At 38.0% G+C, this 26,564-nt stretch overlaps 1 protein-coding gene across 1 annotated transcript in view; it reads right to left on the bottom strand.

The window, feature by feature from the left end:
• LOC134536562 (intermembrane lipid transfer protein Vps13D) overlaps positions 1-26,564 on the bottom strand; it is a 416,290-nt gene that overhangs the window by 131,706 nt on the left and 258,020 nt on the right. Inside the window, exons 47-52 of the mRNA XM_063376313.1 lie at positions 22,790-23,003; positions 21,473-21,652; positions 15,347-15,562; positions 8,658-8,882; positions 7,407-7,585; positions 5,752-5,896 (exon numbers count right to left, since the gene is read on the bottom strand). Coding sequence (XP_063232383.1) covers positions 5,752-5,896; positions 7,407-7,585; positions 8,658-8,882; positions 15,347-15,562; positions 21,473-21,652; positions 22,790-23,003 — 1,159 coding nt within the window. The remainder of the gene's footprint in view (positions 1-5,751; positions 5,897-7,406; positions 7,586-8,657; positions 8,883-15,346; positions 15,563-21,472; positions 21,653-22,789; positions 23,004-26,564) is intronic.

Raw genomic sequence — 26,564 nt, 5'->3', positions numbered from 1 at the left:
TTTACACCATAGACTATTTGAGTATGAAATCTATATGAACAAAAGCAATTTTTTTTATGTATTGGGGGGGGGGGGGGGGGGGGGGGGAATTGGCCCGAATTCTCTATTTTCATTATTATTTTTTTTTCTGATTTTCACATTTTTGGGTCAAAATGTACAATTTTTTGACGGTTCCCGAGAATGTATTCGTAAAACCACTGCTTCGTTAAATCCGAGGTTTGTGACATCGGGGTTCTAGTGTATTTAACTACGGCAAGCAGAAAACGTACATGTAAACTAAACAGTAAAAATAAACTGTCTTTTGACATATTTTCTTTAGAGGTGGCCTGTAGGGCGACGGACTTGTCATGAAGATTGAAGTGGGTTTAAGCAAAGCCGTCTAGCATTGTGAGTGACAGTATCCTGCCATTGTACGGCTGGTTTTTTAAGCGAGTAGCGGTTTGCGAAAAGGGGGGGAGGGTTGAAATGAACTGAAAATTTCGGAAAAAATCTATTATGACCCCCCCTCTATTACGACCCAATTCCTGGGAACCGTGAGGGGTCGTTTCAGAGAGGTTTGACTGTAATAATTTTATTTTGGTCCTCCAAACCCTTGTTTATTCTACCTCTTACAGTAATGATTGGTCGTTTAAACAACTATTTTAGACAAAAGTTGTAGAAAAGAATATGTATAAGGTTTTACAATAAAACAACATTTTTAACAATGAACATGGTACGTACGTAGATCATGCATTTTTTAAAATTCCATCCTCAGTTTTTCAACCCAATGCAGCAAAAGTTTATCTTATCAAAAAAATTTTCACACAGAAGTTTTAGATAAAATTATAAGATTAATACAAAATTTGTACAAATTCGATGTTGTGCCTATGAAGGGAGTTATGATTATATATTCGTTCTCCAATCCTTGTTGTTTCAACCTCTTATAATTATTATTGGTCGTATCAAAAACTTATTCAGACTCTACGAGTTATAATAAGTTCAAACTGATATTATGGGTGTTACAGCGATTTTCTTTTTTTCAAAAACCTTCCCCATTTTTACCTCTCTGGTTGAATATTGGCTTGCCCACTAACGAACTGGTTTTGGGGTCTATGGAACATGAAATTAAAAAACCATCTAAATATTTTTCGCAAGTCAAATTCATGGTAATGACTACAATAGGGTGGTATTTCTTGGAAGTCTACCTAAAAGAGATAAAATCAAAATGTTTTATTCACAAATTAAACATGAAGTCTTAGAAGTAAAGTCTACTTAGGGAAAAAACACGTAACTGTATAAAATATGGTAGTAATTAGTAGAGCTCTACTGATACAAGGAAACCTAAATTATTTTAATTAATGAATTATTAATATACAAAAGAACCTGGGGAATGTGGGGCCGACAGTGCAATGGCAGGGATGGGGAGCGCGCAGGTCGAGAACAGGCGTTGTGCCTGCCGTTTTATTTTGTTCTGCATTGTTTGTTTGTGCTGTGGCAGTGCAGTGAGTTGTCGAGCCATCAGATCTTAGGAAAAGAACCGCATGAGCCGCATGCGGCTCGCAAGCGGCAGTCTGCCGACCCCTCCTTAGGGGCTTCACCCCTAACCAAAAGTTAGGGGCTTGTCCACAAACTTTCTATACCACCCATCGTTGGAGACTTCACCCCCCAAACCATCTGAACAACCACTCAGTGGGGGCTTTGCTCCCAAATGTGTCCTCCATAAGGGACTTCACCTCCATCTAAATTATACTAACTGGAGGATTTGCCTCGTAGTCGTAGTCATATCTTCAGCCACTGTTCGGAGACTCCACATGGGGTTTTATAAATTAATATTTTCTGCAATTATGGTTTAGATAAAAAAATTGAACCAAGTGACAATATTGCTGTGAATATTTTAGTGTTTTTTGAAAAGCTACGGTATTAGTTAAAAATTTAATTTCTTTCATTTAAATTATTATTGAAAAAAAATATATTTATACCAGCTGCAATACCCGGCGTTGCCCGGGCTGAACACAGGGTGTAGTTAGTAATTGTCTTCTTAATATGAATGTAAAGTGTGAAAATTAATTAATATCACTTTCAGATCCCGACAGACGTTCTGCCAGTTTATAGTTATTTACCTGGTCTGTATGTAATTTAGACTTAATAAAGCAATATAGAAAAAAGCTAAAAAATCAGAGATTACTAATATTGAAAAGATACCATTATCTAGCTATTGCTCGGCATGCATTGCAATGCCTCATTCAGTTTTGTTTTGTAATATGTTTGAAGTAGTTACACATATGCAAATCTTCTATCCATTTCTCTAAATGTATATTTATCTCTATCTACATCCATATACATCTATGTATCTCTCTATCTCTATTTATCTCTTTATATCTACATATATACATATTAGTGATGGTTCGAATCCCATTTTTCTCGAATCTGAATCTTGAATCCGAATCCCAAACAGTACCTCGAATCCACCCCTCGAATCCGAATCCAGTTTTCAAGAGTTAATTATAAAATAATTTATAAGTTAAGAGAAAAAATTAAACATTATGCAGAATTATTTAACCCTTTAAATTTTTATTTAAAAAAGCAAATATTTTGACACGGTCTGGATCAAGACGATTCCGTTTTTGGTCACAATATGTTTCCTGCAGTGCTGAACAAACGTTCAGAGAACACTGTCGTAGGTGGTGAACAAAAATATTTTTTGGACAGTTTATGTAGCCTGGGTGAACACGCAGACTGAGTTTTCCAGTATTTGAGAATGTTTATTTCTGGGTTAACTGTAGGATCACGTAATAATCTGGTCACAACATCAATTGCTGTAGAATCCGACTTTGAGTACAGTGATTCATGTATCCACAGAAATTGGAACACGAAATTCAACATCCGACGGAACAATATTTTGTAGTTACCAACTTGACATTTGTTTAAAGTCCCAAACGAAGGTAAACGCTTTCCTGAAATATTTAATGCAAACTGAAAGGCGCCATCTTGGCTTCAATGGTTTTAGGCCATAAGAAATATTGTCGTGCGTCTTTTAAAATTAAGCCTCACTAAAGCATAGTGATTAACATGCCCAAAGTTAAAAGTGACGGGGTGTTTTCTCTAGTTTACCCATTAAAATTTTTTATATTGATATTAGTTATTTTTTATGTTGCTCAAAATGATTGGCTAACAAATTCATTGGTTGGCCATCATGGAATTCTCAGATAATAAATATTTTAACGTTGGTAGTCTACACAAACCAAACTTGGTCCTAAAAAAATTCATAAATAGAACGTGTATCAGAATATTTAAAATTGAATTGCAATTAAAATAATAATTGTATAATGTATTAATTTTTGTCATTCATTATTTCATTGTTATTACTACATGTGCGACCGTAACTTGTGATGAAAGTTGGCATTATTGTTGTATTACTAAGTAACAGATTTCTCAGTAAAGTTATTTAAAAAAAAACAAGATTCATATTTAGTCTAGATCCTAAATGTGCTTTATTTTATTTTTTAGCATACTCTGAGAATAAATATGTGATTGATGCCTTATTTAATGCCAATGTAGCGACAATGCAACCATGTTCATGAATATAAAGTAAGTTTCCCAAATCAGTACATGCTTCATAATTTTTTTTATATAATAACGAATTAAAAGTAAAATACAGTAGAACCTCGTTAATCCGTGATGCGCTAATTCGGGAATCGGATAATCCGGGACGATTTAAAAGAGAAGAAAAAAAAGAAGTAAAAATAGTCAGCGCTTAAAATTAACGTCACGCGGGGCCAGGTGGCAAACACTACAAGCCACCAAACTCTGCAACGCTGTTTGTACCGACCCTTTGTGTTGCCCCCCTTTCAGCTGTCACTTTTGTCACTCTTTAAACTTGAGGGGGATGTCCTGACTTCTGCTTCCCGTCTCCCTTTGTTTGTTTCCACCCGCCAACGCACGGCAGGCGCCTGGCGAGTGTCTGGCTGGCTGGCTGGCATTCGGCTGTACGAGGGGGAGGGGGGAGGGTGCAAGGTAAGCATGATCTTATCTTTCTCTCTTCGGCTGTTGTAAATGACCATGAACTAATGGCTAGGCAGTGCTGTATTTTTTTAAGCCGAGACACTAATCGAAGACGGCCGCCCCTTACCGTGAACGGCCTTAACCCAGCTGCACGCCGGTGTCCGAGAAGCTTGACAAGACCTTCCGGGCTTTTAATCGCTAGTCCGTGAAATTCGGTAATCGGTGATTATCTCGGTCCTGACCATCACGTATTAACGAGGTTCTACTGTACCTCAATAGGATGTGTTCCAAGGAAAACGTAAACAGGCCAAGAAAATTGTAAGCATTTAAGTTTTTAAAGTACTACATTTACATCAATATTTTTCCTCGAATCCCGAATCTTTTCCCTCGAATTTCGAATCTTTCGAACACTAGAGATTCGGTGGGATTCGAGGATTCGAGGATTCGACCGGCCCATCCCTAATACATATATACCTCCCACTATCTCTATCTCTTCTATATATTAATCTCTCTATAGCTCTATACATCTATATATCTCTTTATCTTACCCATTTCATTCTCTATACCTCGCTCTATCTCAATTTAGCTCTCTGTCTCTCTCTATCTTTCTCTATATAAATATAACTCTATCTTTGTCTCTCTTTTATATTTAAATAAATTGTGTCATGCGTGCGCACTTATACAACAAAAACAGACGAATTGAGCTATATAATATGAAATAAACACATTTTTTGAAACGATTCATGCTCCAACTATTGAAAAATAGTTATACTGTCTCAGAAACTTTCACAGGCATGCGCATAACAACTCACCAAAATTTCATCGCAATCGGATGAATGGTGTAGGAACGCATACGGCACAAACAAACTAAAATTAAAGACATGACAAACGCATCAAACGAACGTGCGTTTAAAAATCAAGGCAACTCTATCTATTGACGAAGTTAAGAACAAAACTGTTATTAGCGCCTTTATTTTTCTAGCCACTGCGAGCTCCACTTAGCGGGTTGGTCTCACCAAGGAGAAAAATATTAATTTGCCAGACCTTACTATGTGTATGATCGTGTGTCAGACACAGAGAAATGACACTCACTCACTATGTATTTGTATGTCTATGACCTATGATTTTTTTCTGTTATAAAATGAAATTATCACTTTTTCACTCCCTTAGGAATGGAATTTCATATTAATAGTGTGTCTATGTGTTAATCCAGGTTATAAGCTAGCTGTAGGCCAAATTTCATTCAAATCCATTCAGTAGTTTTTACGTGAAAGAGTAACCAACATCCATCCATCCATCCATGCTTACAAACTTTCGCGTTTATAATATTAGTACGATACATGTGGGCGCATAATGAAAATAAGCATTTCACAAAAATATAAAGTTCCTACCACTCTTAACACAAATTTCAAGGTGCTAAAATTTGAACATATTACACAGGTTCTTATACGTTACAGATAATAGTTTTTAAAACCAGTATTACAATTAACATTTTCACAGAGGTCATATTGCCACTTTGATTTTTTCAAATAAATTACATTAATTTTTTTTTAAAAGAAAGTAATGTAACTATTTTTTGAAAAGTCGGAAGAAAAACCAAATGATTCCCAGCACTTAATTTTTAAAATTTTTCAGAACAATAAATTTTAAAAATGCTTGCAGAGTCAAAAGCGAGGTCAGTATTTTACAATCTGCCATGCACAAAAAGTTATAAAATGTTTTTGAAGCTTACAGCACAAAGAATGAAGATGTCGGCAAACAAACACGTACCTGGTAAAAATGTAACGGTACTTCGGAATAGTTATCTATACGTATCGGGGGAGGAATGCTGTCTGCGTCTGTGAAAACAATGAAGTACGTGGCTCCCTGCAGAACTATTTCCACTCGCAAGAAATACATCCGACCACTTCCGTCCCTGAAACCAGAAAATACACACGTAGAGCATAAACATTTGGGATGGGCCAGTCAAATCCATAAAAAAGGGTGTTCACCCAAATCTTTAATAAAATTTCCCTGACTCTTCCCTGACTTTCAGTGACCAAAATTTCCAAATTCCGAAAATTAATAGTTTAATTATTTTGCAATCTTCTGAAATACATTAACTCCAGCCTCCACCATCCCATAGCTGGCCCAGTTCATACATAAACTTGCATACACCATTTTATATTGTGCATGTATATATGTACTAAATCAGAATATATTTAAAAAATGCTTTCACAGTTAGGGTGATCGTAGACTGGAGCATGATGTTTCCATCACAATTTACTATAACTGGGGATTTTTCATTATTTTTCCCAGTTTTAAATTGACTTTCGTGACCAATTTAAGCTTCCCCGACTTTTCCCTGATTTTCTCAAACTTTACAGAACTCGGAAATACCATAAAATCTTTAGTATTCAAAAAAACTCATATTTGAGGGAAAAAGATTGGAAGTATATATATTTGGGGACGAGAAAATCAGAAATTTAAATACTAGCACTCGCGTAGTTGACAAGGACTAAGTACTATACTTATCACTACAGAAACTATCAAAGAAATGTTTCTACCTGCCACTATCTACAATGCTATGGGAATGTTAACTTAGTACTTCAGGAAATATGTTTGACAATTATATATATATATATATATATATTTTTAAATTTTATGGGATGAATGTTTTTTTTAAACCTATTTCTGAAATTTTGCAGATATATTATTTTATTCCTAAAACACTTAACAACTACATTCATATTCAAGTAGTACATTCTAAGGTACTTTTGTGATTCAAATTTGAGATTATGATTCAACCCAACACTTATAAGCTTTACTCTTAAGCTCATCAGACCCTTAAACTGAACTACACAGATGTTACTATTACATTCTATTAAATCTGAATTTAATTGCAATTTTTACATTAAACTGAACACAAACTAACTAGAGTCCACAAACAACTTCAAAAAACCTACAAAGTAATATACGTATACTGAATAAAATTTAAAAATAACAAGTAGAAAATCTTACAAAACACTTTTGGAAAATATATATCATCCTAAGATAAGTATAAATAAAAAAAATTATATCTTCTTTTAATGTTTATTACTGTTGGCAGTTTTCTGCTTCAGAAAACAATGTTTTGGTTCCATGTTATTAAGTAAATCAAATTTAATCTTAATTATTGTAGCTTACAGTTCATGGACTTCAAAATTTTTCACAGACTTAAAAATTTGACAAAGTATTCAGAGCCACGCAAGCATTCACTCATCCCACTTGAAAAGCCATTTAGAAAAAAAAAGTTTCATATTTAACATCTTAGTGACAAAAAAATTATTTAAATGCTCATCTACATGAGAACCAGCTTAACTTCAATCAAGACGAATAAATGAAATCGAAGAGCCTATGATTTTCAAATTGTTACTTATCAGTTCATAAGACTGGTTGATGCGTACCTCACTATGATGTGACGGGAATCGTTAGCATTGATGACGAATCCGCCGGACCAAAGGCAGCCGGGAACGTCGACCAGGCGAAGACACAGTTGCTGGTCCTTGTCGATGCGCGGCCAATGGAACGCCAAGCAGCAGCCCGGCACGGCCGTCAGGAACGTGGCTTGTGCTCCGGGGTCCGTCTAGCACAGAGAGCAACCACGAGCTTCTTCCTCCGCCTGCCGTGGATACACATTGTCAAACTCCAAGCTTGACTCGACTGTCAATCATATCAGCCTGCGCAGTCAGGTGAGAAAATCTTAAGACTGAAATTACAGGTTATTCAAATAGAGTAATACTTTCCTTAAACTAAAGTCACGTCAATGCAATAGCCTACTGGACCTAATTGTGTAATCTAAGCATTAGCAAAATATTTTTAAACAAACAATATATATATATATATATAAATCCCTGATAAGGATAGTGATCCATGCTATACTAATACGTACAAATATATAATATACATAATAATATATAAATATACATAACTATAAAATAAACATTTAATATATAAAAATATTATTTAATAATTTTTGGCAATGCGGCCATTTTGTGCATTTTTTTTACATGTGCGGATTTTAATGGTAAACGTATATTCCTCCTTCAAATTTAATTACAGTTGAGCACCCCTCAACCGGAATCATTGGGAGGAGGTCTATTCCGGTTATGTGAAAATTCCGGGTAAGGGGAGTTGCAGTAGGGCCGGCCTCCGGGCCGGATGAATGACCTTCATTCAAGCAAGCTGGCAGGCACGTGTTTATTATCTCTGTGGGTGGGTGCGTGCGTGAGCGAAGAGGAGGGTGAAGAGGGTTCGGGGGAGGTAGTAGGACTACAGCTGCAGTGTTGTGTTACTTCTGTGCTGACGTGCTAGTGATTCACACTTCCTGGAGAGTGTAAAGTCACTGCCACGCACAGTTTACATTTCACATACACAAGAATAACACTTCAATCATCTCGTTTAAAAACACAGAGATAGAGAAATACTGGTAAATGTAGACTGTTTAACCATATATTAATGTATAAATATGTACCTAATACATATTTGTACACTAAATTATTGTCTACAAACTGAAAGCATCACACGTTGGAAGTAAATGTTACTGGCTATCACGTGTGTCAGCGTGTGTACTCTCGGGCCGGCCGCAATTTACCGTTTACTTGACATAGTGAAACAATAAAACTACTTATAGCATAAACAGAGGGGCGCGGACTGACCAGCGTGGTGGCGAAGCAGCGCTGGGCGAACTGCAGCTGGTAGCTGCAGCGGTTGTGCAGCTGGTGCTTGGGCGACAGGGTGACGATGTTGGTGCCCCTGTAGCGGCCGCGGCCCGGGCGCACGTCCACGCCCACCTCGTACATGACGTCGGGCCGGGAGTCCCGCAGCGACACCCGCAGGCGACGCACCTGCACCCCCTTCTGCAGGTGGAACTGCTGGCAGAACTGCCAACACCCACCACGGACACCACTTACATGCAGCCTTCTTCCCTCTCACTCACTACACCAAACATGGCAGTGCATTTTCTTAAACCACGGAAATTATCAGTTTTGAAACTTGTTGTGTAAATCAAACTGATTATATACATAAAAATATTCAAAATTAGTATTTTATTAATTTTGAAGTCATCAACGTAGATTATTTGTTACACATAAAAACCATACAGTATTTATCCGCGTGTTGGTCGCAAGTTCAATGCCGATTTTTCGTTTCATAAAATGTACTGCCACCCTCATGGGAATTTTTTTCTTTCCCAGGCCACAAAATGTCTGTGGGTAGCCCTACAAGCAATAGGCTTCTGTAAATCCTTTTTTTTATTTGAATCAAGTATGAAAATATTTACCTATATTCAATATTTTCGAAATGTAATTTAGACATACATAAAACCTTTTTCCACTTCACAGGAATTCAAGAATAATTTATAAAACATACATTACTATTTAAAAATAAAAATAAAGAAATATATGTGGAACCATAACAGAGTGGTGTTAAATGCAAGAAACTATAAAATCCTGGCAATGAATTTTCTTAAACAAGTATAATTTTAAGTTTGAAAATGTTTTCTTGTTCTGATTCCATACAAAATAACAGATTGTTTTGTATGAACAATTAAATTTTAATCAAAGATTATTTTTTATATAAACAGCATGTATATATAATGTTGCACAAAACAAATCCATATATCTCAACAAATGAAATGCACTCGCCGCAAAGGTAGCGGAAAAATTGCTCACGTATATTTTGAAGTAATAACTTGTTCCCGCATTTAAACTTGAACATTGTGTGGGGAAACGGAAGTACCAGCCATATCACTGTGGAAAGCAATTCCTGGAAGAACAGTGTGTGTTGTGTACGAGTCCACGCGCCCAAGGGCGAAAGCAGATCTGCTATGCCTTTCAAGACATCGCTGCATTCAATGTCGTCCACAACCCAGGTTTATGGCATACGTCTTGGGAGACATGCGTTTCTTCACCGGTGACCTAAACTCAAGGAAGTGGACCTGTCCGAGAGGGGGTGTCGTGGTTTAAAACCAGGCACGGTCAGCTGAAGTAGTGTCCCATTCTACCGTGGGTGGCTCACCAGCTGGAAACAAATTTTGATACAAGAATAGTCTTATGTTTCTCGAACGTGAGTGAATTAGTAATTTCTGTTGTATATTTTTGGCCAAAAACTTCAGCGCTTAAACAAACATCACCCCTTCTCAAAATGACAGGGTTAATGACTCAGACAGACAAGATTTTATGCCATTCGTATGCTTTAGTGTATGTCCCGGGTCGAGCAATTATTTGAAGGAAACTATTTTAATTTATTAATTTTTTAGAATTTTTTAAATACAAATCTAAAGTGTACTGTGTAACTTTTGTAGCAGCCTGAATATTATTTGTTTTGTAACATGTTAGTGTTGGAGTATGGATTAGCGAAAGGCTATGTACCCTCTTTTATCGCATAATCGTCGCACCCATATTTTAGGCCGTCAAAATTGGGGTAAAAAAACTTTCTCGCGTAAACTCGCATGATGTTTTTGGTCCCGCAAGTAGATGCCGAGCGCTTTGTGTAGGTATCTTTTCCATATAAAACTATATATTTTAAAGTAGAAATGTAATATTTATTCGGTCATTACCACTTAATTAATTAACCGAAAAATAGGGGTGTGCGGGATCCCGACGCTTCGGGAAAAAAGTCGGGAAAAAAGTCGGGAAAATAGGCTTCCTGAAATGCCGGGCGGGAATTTTTCGGGAAATTTTTTAAAAATTTACAAATGTTTACTAATCATGTGAAAATGTTTTCTATCAATTCAAACTGTTTTTACAACAATATTATTTATGGATTCGTATATTTTTGAAGGGTTTCCGTACTATTTAAACGCAAAACATCTTTTAAAGGTATGCCGATCGTAGCGACAGCTATGGTGTGCAGTGAATTATGATAATCGTTTACAAATATCCAATTGGAATATAAAAAACGTAGATGGAGTACCGTAAATATTGTATGCGTTCATAAATATATTTCTTCAATGGTACAAATTTGCAAGATACGTGAATAGTCAGTTATATAACGTTATTTCCGTCACCATCGAATACTTAACCTAAAACCACTGTGTCACACACTTTGAAAAATATGAAATCACGTAGTTTTACACCACTGCTCACGAGTATCTAAACATCTATGATTTTGCTTTGGGAGAAAAAAATAGTTGTTTACTGTTTAGTTTGGCGGGCTTTGTCGGCTGACGTTACGTTATTAAGGCTTGTGTAAAGTATCTGTTCCTATATTAAAACAAACTAGCAACCTACAAATAATGGATGTCACAACCGATCAGCTTGTTACTTGTAAACCTAAAAGTGTTTGGATGTATTTTGAACGTCTGACAGTAAATCCCTGGAAAAGTGTGTCTCGTGTGAAAAAAGTTTTGAGATACGAGCATTGTAGCATGTCTGGCTATAAAAAAAGAATTTGAGGATGCTAAAAAATATGAAGTCGCCGCTGAAAAAAGGGCAAGTGAAGCAGACAAAAGAAATAGCAGCAAAAAAAAAAAACCAACTTTGCAAGAAACGTTTAAATAGCCATCTTCTCATATTATATTTAAAAATTTGCTTTTTTTTTTTAATTTTCCCGATCCCGTCCCGTTTCCTGCGGGAATAATTTATTTTTCCCGAAAATTTCCCGCAGTACAAAAACCTATTCCCGCACACCCCTACCGAAAAATACAAAGTTGTCTTGCGTGTAAATTTTATTATAAAGACTTTTTAAACGTTATTTACTTTATCTGATTGTCTGCGTCACCGCGGTGTAAGCATCTTTTTCATATAAAACAATGTATTTTTAAGTAGAAATCTAAAATTTAATTTCGGTCATTACCACTTATTTATTTAATCCACGGAAAAATACAAAGTTGTCTGACGTGTAAATTTTCTTATAAAGACTTTTTAAACATTATTTCCTTTATCTGAGTGTCTGCGTCGCCGCGGTGTAGGTATCTTCTCTACTATAATATTATAAAGCTGAAGAGTTTGTTTGTTTGTTTGTTTGTTTGTTTGTTTGAACGCGCTAATCTCAGGAACCACTGGTCCGATTTGAAAAATTCTTTCAGTGTTGGATAGTACATTTATCGAGGAAGGCTATAGGCTATATTATATTATCAATAACATTAGGGATCCTCACTATAAGTCCAATTTAGAATCAAATGCGTTGGAGGAGGTTAGATACAACATGCAGTACACGTACAAAGTGTGTGTTGACAATGCCGCAGGCGCTAGAAGTTTATTTCCTATTGCCTATTAACATTGTTTCCACGCACTAGATGCCTTATCATTCTTAATTTTCCCATACAACTAAAAAACACCCGAGTGATATTAACAACGAAGCAATCAGTACCCTCATAAGAGTTCAATTAGTATTTAAATACTTTTTATCACTTTAAATCGCAAACCTAAACTATTGTTTTTTTTCCCTCTCTCTGTGTTTAATTTGTTTTTTTATTGCCCTTTTCTCAAGTATATATATTTTACAGACTTGAAACTTCACAGTAATGTTTCTTATGTTACGCAGGATGACATTTTCCGAAAATTAGATCCCATGGGTGGTTAAAACCAGGCAACAGTGGGTACTTTGTCTGCATGAGAACAGGATTTTGCATTGTTCATGCCTTCTGCGTCTCCATGGCAACGGGCATCGCGCGGCAGTGGCGTACCCACAAGGAGGGGCATGTATAATGAGCGGCACAAGAGTGATCTGCCTGTAGACTGCCGTAGCGAAGTACGGGTACATCAGTTGTACATTGCGTGCACGAGTCGGGAAACCATCGGTGCTATTCATTTTCTCTCCGGTTCATTATACAGCATTGTAATAAATTTTAACTGAATTTTTTTTATTCACCATTACTGTAAATGGGAGATGTGGCTTAATTTTTTTCCATTAGTATAGCTGTGCGAAGCCGGGTCGGGCAGCTAGTTTTCATATATTTTAAAGTAGAAGTCTAAAATTTAATTTCGGTCATTACCACTTATTTATTTAATTAACGGAAATACGAAGTTGTGTGACATGTAAATTTTCTTTTAAAGACTTTTTAAACATTATTTCCTTTATCTGATTGTCTGCGTTGCCGCGGCGTACCGCTTATAAAAATGTAGCCAGCGCATCATTCATGTTTGGTTATGTTGCTTCCCGTATAGAGCGCGCACACATAGTCAAATATCAATATCTCGCCGATTGGATGCATCGCGCGCTGTCAACTGCCGAGTTAACAACATTTGATAGCCCGCATTTTTTCGTGGCAAGTATGTACTATGACACGTTAGTTCACGTCAGATTCAAGTGGCTTGCGTTCGCATTAGAGTTTTGGTTTATCTATTTAAATTTGAAGAAAGGTTTTTGTTTAATGAATTATTAATATAGATTGCTTAGCGTGCTCTTGTATACTCTCCCTTTTTTTAAATAAACGTACTTTCCATGAACGGGTTTTGTTTTTATGAATAACTTTACCTAAAAAAAATTTTTTCCCGCACAATCGTAGCACCCCTACTTTTCAAACTTGATTTTAGAATAAAATGTGAGACGATTATGCAAGAAAACACGGTAGTCATTAAGCTAATAACTTTGGGACTTTATTTACCAAATTGTCATCATATATTTTTAATGCATGTAAAATTGCAAAATAGAAAAAAATGTTTGCTGAAGTGATGTTTACAAATATAAGTTTATATGAACGTTAATTAGTGATGGGTCAATTACTGTTTTTCCCCGGTTCTCGGTTCGGTACCGGTTCTTAAAAATCGGTTCTCGGTTCTCGGTTCTGACTTTAAAATTAAAATAAGCATTATTCATACATTATTTATGAGGTGTTTCAAGTAATAAACTATTTATTGTTTCGGCTACAAAAAAGCACTGAAAAGCCTGTATCTAGACTTCCATCTTCAACAATTTATTGTTTATAACACTGAAAAATAATAATTTATTTGTATTGTTTTTTCCTCAATGTTTTTGTTGTATGCTTACAAATAAATGCATTGGCATAATGTTTCAGTCTTTAAAGAGGCTATCAAAACAAATTAAAAGGTTTAGTACAGTTTTCAAGAACAGAAAACACACCAACCTATTGCAAATGTAATACGTATGTATGTATTAGTGAAAAATAATTCTAAATAATATAGAGAACCCTTAATAAAACTAAAATTTACTATATTAATCTAGCAATTATCTCAAGAAAGCTACATACACCCTCCTTTAAAACATAGGAATAAAAAAAAATATTACAATAATGGAAATAAATTAAATTGATGGTGAACTTTCAAAGTATTAAAATAATAAATTGTCTACATCGAATTCAGTTTGTTTGCAGTCAAGTCAATTACTGCCACACTTCTGATGACATTTCTTACACAATTTGTACTGTTTTGCCGGAATAATTATACCTTACAAGTGTCAACAAGCATTTCGTTTGTCCAGTCAATAGTAAAATACATCTACCATCCATACACCACTTTGCAAAAAAAAAAAAAAACTTTTATCACGTGTCCGCGGGATCTTCATCAACGCTATTACCACTAAAAACAAAAACAGACGTGCCACTTTCAAAGCAATCCCACTTCCTAAAAGAGAAAGTTACTAGCAATTCCGCTAGATGGCTGCAGATGCAGTGAACTTACACTCCACAGCACTGCAGAAATAGCATAAAATGTTAGAATGCCGAAAATTATTACGGAAATATTTGAAATCAATCATCAATTCTATTAAACAAATATACTTTTGCACTTCTTATTGTTCTTTGTACACCAGTAACTCATACTTACGTGTCAACGACTCAATTAACTGCCTATTTTAAAAACCGTTCAAACAAACATGGCGTCTTTCTGTTCTCATCTTTCTGCTGCGGCACGATATACAGTTGCACACATCTATGAACTACTTCAATGGCACCTTCAACTGTTATGTTTTGATTGTAAAATGTACTTTGTTTACAGATGTGACGAGAACATTAAATATTTTCACGTGTAATTTATTTTATAGTTAGAGATGAATATTATTCCATAGAAGTCCAAAAAATTAATTCATATGTGAATTGGACGTGAGTTGAGCCATTTCATGCTGCAGTTAAGTTGTAGTGAAGGGGTGCCGGTACCGGTACCGACATTTTAGCTGCGGTTCTCGGTGCCGGTTAAAATTCTGAGAACCGTAGGAACCGAGAACCGAGAACCGAGAACCGGTACCGACCCAACCCTAATCTTAATTGTGTTTTTGAGGGCACCTACTTCAGGGAATAGCAATTTAGTGGAAAAAGGTTAAAAAAAAAAAAAAAAAATAAAATATTTTTTCAAATTTTGTGTAGGCCATTTCCAATGAGGTATCTAAATTGCAGTGGTTTTACCACAAGTGGGAAAGCTGTTAGATGACAGAGCTGTGGTGCACCGACCTGTGGTATTCCTTCCGAGTGCAGTCGGTTGCCGACACGCATGGTCAGGGTGGGGCTCGCCTCGTTGTCGCTGAAGGAGAAGAGCAGGGGCGCCACCATGCGGGCCAGCTCGTGCTCCTCGAACTGCCCGGCCGCCGTGTCCGGGACGCCCTCCTGCCGGAACACTAGCGGCAGTGCCGTCTTGTTCACGATCCAGAACGGAGCCGACACCGATATCTGCGGCACAATGTACACACTAAACTTTTAAAAATATTGACTTAATGAAGTTATAAAATAGGTACTAATTCTCTAATAAACACATACTCATTAAGAGTAAAGCTTTTACTACGATAGTTTTCTGTCATCGCTCTATCTGCGATACTTTTAATCTGAACTCGTACATCCGAAACAAGTACACATAGATAAAGCTCAATTGTTATCTGCATCCCATGCAGTTGTGATTACTGAAACGAAACATGCAGAAAATGGTTCAATCGGAAATGATGAAATAAGGAACAAAAAATATTAGTAATATGACAAATACCCATTTTCTCAGATTCTAATCCCATTAGTACCTCGAATCTACCCCTGTAACAAATATCTAAGTGTTCAGGAAATGTACAAGAAATGAAAAATGTAACTATATTGTCAAAACATTTGACCTTTTAATGTTTGTTTCACAGTTTCCAGAACCGATATGATTACAAATCAAATGTGTAGTAATTTAGGGAATAGTAATAAGATAAATATGATAAAAAAAAGACCTAGTAAAAGTAAACTCCAAATTTGTCAGTGTTGGATTTTTTAATTTTCTCAGAATCTTATTTGTGGAATCTGAAGTCTTTAAAGAGATTCATGGGTCTGAGGATTTTGCCCATTTCTATTCCTAATATTTTCATGTTCAGTACATATGTATACAATTTCTTTTTGAATCAAAAATGTTCCCTGGGATCTAAGCACACATTTTTAAAGTATTGTCGGTAGTGGCACATACAAAATATTTCTAGATAGCTTCTTTAGAGATAAATAAGGTATTCCTTCTTAACTAAATATGAGCTAGTATTTATTTTTCCTGAATTTTTCTTCCTCAAATATATTTCTTCATATTTTTTCCCTCAAATAATGAATCTTTCAAATACAGTAGATTTAATGGAATTTGATAGGCACATCTTTATAAAAAAATAATTTAGAACCAAATCTATTTAAAAGTGGTTCAGAGTCCAATAAATTTTTAATGGTCTGTCCATGTTGTCTTAAAAATTAATTTAAATAAAACTAATACCTGTACATAAAATTTAAGAAACAGTATTTTTTTTTCCTCACAATACCCATTTCTTTAATCTGCCAAAGCAGCTTTGAATATTCCATGCAAATGTGGTGCAACAAGTCTGCAGTGCTATAAAATTTAGGATGAGGACAAAGTTTAAGATTTCTGGAGAGACCAAATATTCATATAATAAAAAAAATAACATTAAAATTACATGTTTAAGAATTAAGTTGACCTTGTCTAAATTCAGAGAAACTTGACACTAAAAAAAAAATTAAGAAACCATTAAAAAATATTTAAACCACATATGAAAAACTTACAAATGTTTACAATGTACAACCATGGGACAAAATTAAAAAGAAAAGTGCAAAAATATTGTGATGTGAATTAGGTGAATTTACACTATCAGAATGGCAAGAAAAAACAGCTTGTGAGGATTCCAGCGCCAAACGGACATGACACTGCGGGGAGAGGAAGAAAACTAAAATGGTGGACGTCGCTCGGCTCATTACAGTGCAAGGATCACCGATAATCAGACATGGCCTAGTAGGAATGCAGGTATTACAGACAGTGATATAAGTTCCAGTGATAAGCCTGCGGACATAATTCCTCTGCTGAGTGTCTGGCCTCCAATGTCGTCCACCATGCATCATCAGAAGAGTTGTCGGTGCTCGAGTAGCGAAAAGCAAGACGGGCGATGAGTAATATCCCCATCAAAAAGACGTTTACCAACAAGTTCAAGCTTGAATGTATTTGTGAAGTTCATTCGGCGTGTTTGTTTATTATTGTCATGTCGGGTTATAGTGATTATTATAAAATTGTAATCATGTTGGTTATAGAAAAAGGAAAAAAAATTATACTACGAATATACTTATAATACTATTATAATATTTCTTTGATTTATTGTTATTAATATATTTTGAAACTGTAACAGAAACAAGACTAATGATGTAAATTACACAATTACCAGGGGCGCAACAACTAAATTTCCAAAGGGGGGGCAATATTAGGGATGGTCGGGTACCCGAAATTTCGGGCAGTGTTTCGGGTATCAAGTATACCCGAAATTCCGGGCGGGTATTTCAGTGCCCGAAAATATCGGGCACCTTGGAAAACGGCAATACCGCACGGCGCAAGTAAACAAAGCTTTTTTTTTTGGAACGCGCGGCAGCTGCAGGAACATGCCACGCCGCCGCCGTCCCGGCACCAGCCGGTGAAGTGAGTGTGCGTGAGAGATAAGATAAAGAAGGTGCCCGGTCAGCAAGTGTGTTTGTGGGAGGGGGAGACATATAAGAGAGCGAGCCCTGCAGCAAGCGGAAGTGGTCAAGGTCAACATTGACCGTTACTCTCACTGGCTGACTAACGATGCAGCTGGTCGCCCCCCTCTCTCTCTCTCTCTCTCTCTCACACACACACACACACACACGCGCGCACGCACAGCGGATGCTCACTGCTCAATCAGGGATGTTAGACGTACCAACTTGTTGGTACACATACCATTTTTCAGGGTCTTGTACCATGTACCAAGTAGAAATTGTGCTGGTATGCAGAAATACCAACTTTGAACATCGACCATGCGCGATGCGCCATGAATTAACAATTAACATTAGGCATGGACGAATAATTCGAATAGTTGCGTTTTAATAATTCCATCTGTATACTAATAATAAAACGGCATTTTAAGAGAAATTTTTAAGTGCTAATTTAATTGAAAGTATTCAATTTCAGAAGCTAGTTCTCTATAAATTGATCACAGCGCCATGCCGCATTGCCATCATGGCGTCATCAAGTGTGTAGCCTTTTATGTTTCCATAGTATATATAGTATTAAAGCAGTTTATATAAATATTATATATATATATATATATATATATATATATATATATATATAAAATCTATGAAACAAAATCTACTGAATCTTTGTCAGTGTAAGATCTTGGAGTGTACCAGTTTTTTTTTTTCAGATACCAGCTTTTAGTGACATCTGTACCAGGTCCGTTGAGCCACTGTCTAACATCCCTGTGCTCAATAGTCACAAACCACAAAGTAGTGTTCAAGGCCGGTGGAGCTGCTTGCTGTGCGCGAGAAGGATTATAAGCTGACTTTAATTACACACATTGTAGTTGCGTTGCATTTGCATAAAGTGGTTGTGAATTGTTTCTATTTAATTCATGTCATTATTTTACCAAAATGGATACCAGTGGAAGTGTAGGTCAATCAGCAGTGACAATGAACCTTCAAGCAGCTACCCAAACACAATTTAGTAGGGATGGGATTTTCGAATCTTGGATTCGTCGAATATACCGAATCCTATGGATTCGAGGATTCGTAGGATCCGAGGTGGGATTCGAGGTGGGATTCGAGGTGGGTTTTTAAGAGATTTAGGTAGTAATTGAAAATTGTAGTGCTGGGCGAAGTTTGGAAATTTCGAACCGAACCGAATCCTTACGTTCGGTTCGAAACCTCTTAAAATATATTCGAAAAACCGAACGTTCGTTTATAAAAAAATTACGTTTTTATAATTTTCTAACCCCCATTTGAGACCATTCACAAAACAGCACAACAAAATTCCATTACTTGTAATATTCCGACTTTTATCGCATAATCGTCGCCTCAACAGTTTCAAGCGCAGACAAAATAATAATAAAAAAAATTATTAATCGTCGCATAAATCTCATTCTCATAGCATTTTTTCATATAGGCGCGCTTTGATTTTTGTTTACTTTAGAGAATTTTGTATGCATTTCTCGTACTACGTAATATAAACTATCGTACAAATGCCAAAGGTATTGTATATTATACCTTTAACTATAGTGCGTGTACGAGAAGTGTTGTAAAATCACCAAAGATTGCGTACCCCATACGTTAAACTAAAGCGCATGTACGAGAACTCTCGTATTTCGGCAAAACTAACGTGATCAAGTTAACACAAGACAAATGCGGTAGGAAATGATTATGTAAATCACGTATTTTAAATTACTGGAATGTATTTATTTTCTTTGGCCTTTTTGGTTATAACAGTCAGGTACTGAAAATATTAATTTAATCTTGTCTATTAAAAGTACTGGTCCAGTAAATTTTTCAGTACGGTACTAAGTTGACTAGCGTAGTCGCGGCAGCCATCATTATTTCTCGTGTTTTCTTTTTTCCGACGCAAATTTTTATAACCACACTGACTTACGTTACGTTTACAATATTATTGTTCTTGAGGTGATTTGCGATGAGCAGGCTTACGTCGTTAAAGTTTTCCAAATGGAGAAAAGATAATGACGACCCAGATGACCCAGAACCACCCCAAAAAATGTTTAAAGTTTCTTCTGACGAGCAGCATTCTTCCAAGAAAACAGCAACTGCAGTCAGCGGGTTTTGTAATGTAGATTGGTAACTTAATTCACATTCGACTTTTTTTTAATGTCCTATTAAAAAGTTTTACTTTTTAAAAATGTTAGGTTATGTCTACCACAAAAATATGTTGTGTGGCCTTATGCTGAATGTTCGTCATCTTTATAATCTTATATTTTTTTTTTTAATGAAGGTTAGTGTACACTGAAAAAGAAAGATAGTCTTTTTGAAATTTAGATGGATCTTCTTCATGAATTAAAAGTATGTATATATATACATATAAAGAAATTAAATGCGAAATGATTTTCTTTAAACTGTTTTCTTTCCTTCATTATTTATTGCATAAACTTTACTTATAAAATGTTTTGCAATGTTTTAATAAAGCTAAGCTATATAATGTCTTAATTTTACATATGGCTGGAGAACCTTTCTTTCACACCATTCAGTTAAAGACAGAAATGTTGGTCGGTTCATTTTAATTCAAAACAATTATTTCTGTATGAGGTTCGGTTCAAAATTTTTTTGCTATGGTTCGTTTCAGTTCGGTTCGAAACCAGAGAACTGAGGTTCGCCCAGCTCTAGAAAATTGTATACCTAAACTGTATTATAAAGGTAACGGAAATAGCACAAACATAAGATAAACTACGCTGCATTTTGTCAATTAGCATAACTACTCGATCATTTCCAACCTTCAATAATATAACATTGCAGAAAAAAAATACTTTTTTTAAATGGTGTCTGTTATACAAACGTATTTTATTGAAAACATAGGAAGGATTAATTTAACAGAGAATTAGACAGATGCAAACTTACGTGTGTGGTTTTTGAGGTTATTTGTCTCTATTTTATATCAGGTGTATACACTAAGCACTTATTTTACAATTTTATAAATACACATGATTTTTTTTAATACATAGGCCTATGTAATTTTTTAAAATAAATGTGTGATTTTTTTTTAATAACATGTGGTGAAGTTTCGTGTGGGACTGGGATTCGAGATTCGATGACAAACACTGAGGATTCGAACAAGGATTCGGATTCGACCAAAATGTGGATTCGTCCCATCCCTACAATTTAGTTAATAAGCACTTTATTTCCAAGATTAATATGCACTCTATTTTTTAGTTTAATGTTTAACTTTCATATCAGTGCGGTATAGTAAATAAATAAAAACAGTTCAGGTTTGTCAATGCAAACTTAAGTACGACTATTTTATGTTCAAAATTTATTTCATTAACTGATTTTGATGCCCGACCGAGATTGCCTGAGCCCGAAAATTTTGGACAGTTACCCGCCCGAGCCCGCCCGAAGTCAAATTTCTCTGCCCGACCATGCCTAGGCAATATACCCTTTAAAAAGAATCATCAATCCCCCCTATTGAAGCGGGGGGCCGGGGGTCTTCCCCCGGGAAAATTTGTATTTCAAGGTGGAAAATGGTGCTATTTAAGCAGTTTTATAATCTAAAAATTGATTCCACAGCACTTTTTTTGCCCCCGTTTGCCCCCACTTGAAGGCCCCCGACAGTTACAGTGCGCGGACCTTGATGCCGGCGCCCTGGGCGACGGCGACGCGGCACTGCAGGAGCAGGCTGCGCCCCACGGCGTCGTGCAGCCGCAGCACGGCCTGGCAGCCGGCCGCGCCCGGCGGCACCAGCAGGCAGCCCGCCTGCGGGAAGCTCTCCAGCCGGAAGCTCAGCTCCACCGCGGTCTCCGGGTCCACCTGGGCAGCCCCACACACGCCTCACAGCTGCTTGGGTGAATTGCTGTGATCTACGTCGGTTTACCCTCAAATGTTGAACAAGTTCTTTAATGGGGGGTATCGAAAGTTTAGGTTTTTAAGCTTTAAATGTTCTCACTTGAGATTTCCTTCCAGATCATTGTCTTACAACCTAGATTATTAATATTAATATTAATATTATTATTTGGAAGTTTTAAGGCGTTTGCGAGAGGTTGTGCGGAGGAAACTCCCGGAACTTTGACGATCAGGTGGCTGGTTCCTTTATCACAACACCCCTACGCACACGGCCTTACGAGTGAACCACTATTTGGCCTCTCAGAAGTGGTCTGTCGTTCCCCACCCTCCGTATTCGCTAGACCTGGCCCCAAGCAAATTTTTCCTGTTCCCGAGAATGAAGAAAAGTCTAAAAGGGATGCGTTTTTATGATGTGGATGCGGTAAAAACAGCATCGCAAAGGGCACTGGAGGATGTCAAAAATGAAGAGTTCCAGAGGTGCTTCAAACAGTGGGGACAAAGACTTGACAAGTGCATCACATTTAATAGAGAGTACTTTGAAGGTGACTGAAGGAAATTTGTAAAAAAGCAATTAATTAATTATGAAAAAAAATCTGTGTTTTCTACTTCAGTATGTTTTTTCTCTTCAATATTCTTTTGTAACACATGAAAAGGCAAAATGCTAAAAAGTGCTTATTCTTTATTTTTTAAATTTTAAAAAAGACTACATTTCCAATTAAAAATGCTAAATGAAATGATTTAAAATGCTATAAATCAGCATCCCTACTAACGATACATACAAATAAAATTAATTTGGGGCTGCTATAGAATAATTAGTGCTTTAGCTTGGCTTGTTGATTTTTTTTCTGTTGTTCTATTTCATATTATTATTGCTATCTTTTCATATTTTGTATCTATTTGCCTGTACTTGTGTTGTCTCATTTTGAATTGTTTTGTTATCTGTGTGTCTGGTGTGCTGTAGTCCCTGCTGGTGTCAGTTGGCTATCTGCTGGTAGTGCCTGCCTGTCTGCAGGTGGTGCCTACATGGGTCTGACACTTGACGCCTGCAGGGACTTCAATTGGCCTTGTACATGGAGCTGTTGGTGAGCTGCGAGCGCGCCCCACCTGGTGGAGGCTGGCGGCCGTGCCGGGCCTGACACGGCCGCTCTGCCCGCCGAGCTCCTTCACGGCGTAGTGCAGCTCGCAGGGCAGGAGGTTGGTCACACTGATCGGCGGCAGCAGGGTGATGGTGTGGGCCGGCTGCAGCAGCAGCGTGCCGCCCTTCTGGTGCGAGATGCGGTCTGGCGGGTAGTTCTCCCGCCTGATGGCCGTGCAGAACCTGCCCTCAACATCAACCCACATGGTCAGTTTTTACAAAAATTGCTTTTATAAAAACATTTTGGTCATTTACCGGAAAACAATCCAACATTTTATAATTTCACGGAAACACAAATAATTTTATAATTAGTTTTAAACAAACATAACTGTTTTGTCTAGAGACGTACGAGACTGTAAAATCCAGATAGAAGACACAATTAATGACGATGCACTTGCAAACAACTCAATTGGCAGCAAGCGTGCACGATAGCACAACTTAACTCCATGATGGTTGCTTCGTTGCCGGAAGCTGAAGGGCTACCCACCTCGGCAGGCAGCCAACTTGAAAAACTTGGCGCTGCTAGCAAGCAGCGCGAGAAGTTCAAAATTCAAATGTTTCAAACACTATACACTAAATTATACACAATATTTACAAGTCCAAACATTACCGCCTGCCTTGAAATGTCCCATTTCAACAATCGTACGGTAGCGGGCAGAGCTTCACCACAGGACGCTACAAAGTTCCACTAGAAGTCCGGATAGTAGCCACTCTGGCAACACCATCTTTCCCAGGATAGATCTACGATGCGCCCCAAGCGCCACTGTAGAGGTGGGAGTCTGTCTTCCTTCAGGAACACAAGTTGGTTGGCAGTGAGACTTACTCCCTGCTCATTCCATTTCTGCCGCTGCTGGAGCGTGTGTAAGTAATCACTGTGCCAACGATGCCAAAAGTCCTGTTGGAGGCGTTCCACAAGTTGGCAACGTTGAAGGCGGTTTAGCCGTACATCCCTCAAGTTAGGCTCTGGTAATGTGACCAGCTGCTCCAGGGTTAAGAAATGGCCAGGGGTTAGAGCACTGATGTCATTGGGATCAGAGCTCAAAGAGCACAGGGGTCTCGAGTTCAACATAGCTTCCACCTGCACTAGAAGGGTGTAAAGCTCTTCAAATGTGAGCACTTGTTCACCAATAACTTTACTTAAGTGAGTCTTGAATTACTTTACCCCGGCCTCCCACAAACCACCAAAATGGGGAGCAGCAGGAGGGTTGAAGTGCCACATGACACCGAGCTGAGACAATGCATCAGTGACAGCCTGCTGGTGTGGTGCCGACGACAGAAGTTGCTGAAGTTCCTTAAGACGATTGTGAGTTCCGACAAAGTTGACCCCACAATCACTGTAGATATCAGATGTTTTCCCATGCCTGGCAAGAAAACATTTGTAGGCTCCAATAAAGGTCTCAGTGGACAGGTCTGAAGGACAGGTCTGCATGAACGGCCTTTGTCGCACAGCAGACGAAAATACAAAGGTAAGCCTTCAAAACCTTTGCCCCACAGACCCGACCAAGTTTAACCATAAAAGGACCAGTATAGTCAACTCCTACCTAGGCAAATGGTTTAACCTGTTGCACTTTCATAGCGGGAAGATCGCCCATGAGAGGTGCGCTTGCTACTGGTCTTTGCTTGAAACATGGAACACAGTGATGCAAGCTGCGAGAGATGGCATTCTTATCTGCAAGAATCCAGAATTGTTCTCTAAGAATTCCTCTAAAAGTCTGAACTCCAGGATATTTCTTTTTATGATAGTAGTTAATAATGAGATCAGTCAAATGGTGAGATTTTGGAAGCAGCACCGGGTGCTTCTGCTCAAAAGGAACACTGGAGTGAGCTAAACGACCAACTACCCTTATCAGGCCACTGTCATCAAGAAAGGGTACTAGTTTGCGAATCTAAGGGGAAATGCACTGTCCCTTCTTCAGAGCACTTATATCCTCTTTGAAATGAAGTGATTGTACCCAGAAGAGCCAAAAATGTAAAGCCGTATTCAGCTCATCTGGAGACATATTGTCAGACTTGCGCTCTTTCAGTGACACGCGACAATTGTGGGCAAAGCGCAATAAACAGCACGTGACACGCAGAAGCCTGGTTAGTCGACTGAATCACACTGCCAACTGGCCAAGATCATCAGAGGACGTTACAGTGTTCAAGGTGACAGTCTTCTTTTCCATCACGGCGGGATCCACTTCCACTGCATCTGGTGACTGGGAAGGCCACTGTCCAGGTGACTCTATTAACCACGGTGGACCAGTCCACCACAAGTGATGATCCAATAGTTGAAGAGGGAAGAGACCACGAGAGGCACTGTCAGCAGGATTGAACTCAGACGGTACGTGTTTCCACCAACTGGGACGGGTAAGCTCTTGGAGTTCGCTTACCCAGTTAGCTACAAAAGTCTTCAACTGATGAGGAGATAAGTTAATCCATGCTAAAACCACTTGTGAGTCTGTCCAGGCTGTGATGGAAGATACGGGCAAAACTTATTGCTAAGTCTCAATCACATGGTTAAGCACACAAGCCAACAGTAGTGTTCCACAAAGCTCCAGACGAGGTAAGGTTTGGCTTTTGACTGGTGCAACCTTGGATTTACTTATCAGCAAACGAATGATGGTTTGACCATACGGGCACACTATGCGCAGGTACACCACGGCTGCGTAAGCAATCTCAGAACTATCACAGAAACCATGCAGTTGATAGGTAGAGCCTTCTGGACCCTTAATGAACCGAGCGACAGCAATGGAGGACAACCGAGGGAGCTACCGGCTAAAATGATCCCACTGAGAAACAAGATCAGGGGGGAGGTGATCATCGCAGTCAATGGACCGCACCCACAACAGTTGCAATAGATGCTTTGCAAACATTAACAGTGGAGTAAGCCATCCTAGTGGATCAAATATTCTGGCTACATTGGCAAGGATGCTCCTCTTCGTAACAAGACTCGAGTGGCCTCGGATTACACAGGAGAAGGTGTCCGAGACTGGGTTCCATTGAAGTCCTAAGACCTTGACCACAACTTGACTCTCAGGATCCAGATCAAATGATTGGGGCATATCAACATCTTCAGGCGGAAGCCAGTCTATGAGCGCTGAATGGTTGCTCATGAACTTCCTCAACTTGAAGCCTCCTTTGGCAAGAAGAGCTTGAAGGTCCTTTTGGATGGCCAGAGCAGATTCAAGAGAGTGAGAACCGGTAACCACATCATCGACATACACATCGGATTGCAAAACTCTTGAGGCTTCTGGAAAGTGGTCTTTCTCATTGACCGCCAGTTGTTGAAGAGTTCGAAGGGCCAAAAACAGAGCTGAGGAGATGCCATACCTCACCGTCTTCAATCGATAATCCTGCACAGGTTCCGAATCACAGAAGTGCCATAACGGTACATTTGTTTAACATTTGCCGTAAACACAAAGGCATGTAGCCGAAAGTTCAACAGTAGGTCAAAAATGTCTCTTTGCAGCTTGGGGCCGGTTAGCAGTGTGTCACTCAATGAGACACCGGATGAGCTCCTAGCAGACGCATCAAACACTACCCGCAGCTTTGTGGTTGAGCTCTCCGGCTTCACGACACAATGGTGGGGGATATAATATGCTGCCGTCACATTAATCTAATCATCTGGAACCTTTTCCATGTGACCCGTGGCAAGATAGTCTTCCATGAACTCTGAGTACATCAGTTTGAGCTTTTAGTCACCTTTCAAGCGTCTCTCTAGGAGCATTAACCTATTTATAGCTTGGGGTCTAGAGGTGCCCA

Source organism: Bacillus rossius, chromosome 11 (assembly GCF_032445375.1).
Source record: "Bacillus rossius redtenbacheri isolate Brsri chromosome 11, Brsri_v3, whole genome shotgun sequence".
NCBI lineage: Eukaryota > Metazoa > Arthropoda > Insecta > Phasmatodea > Bacillidae > Bacillus > Bacillus rossius.
The sequence above is the reverse complement of the archived record's forward strand: the minus strand, read 5'-3'. Positions and strand labels throughout refer to the sequence as shown.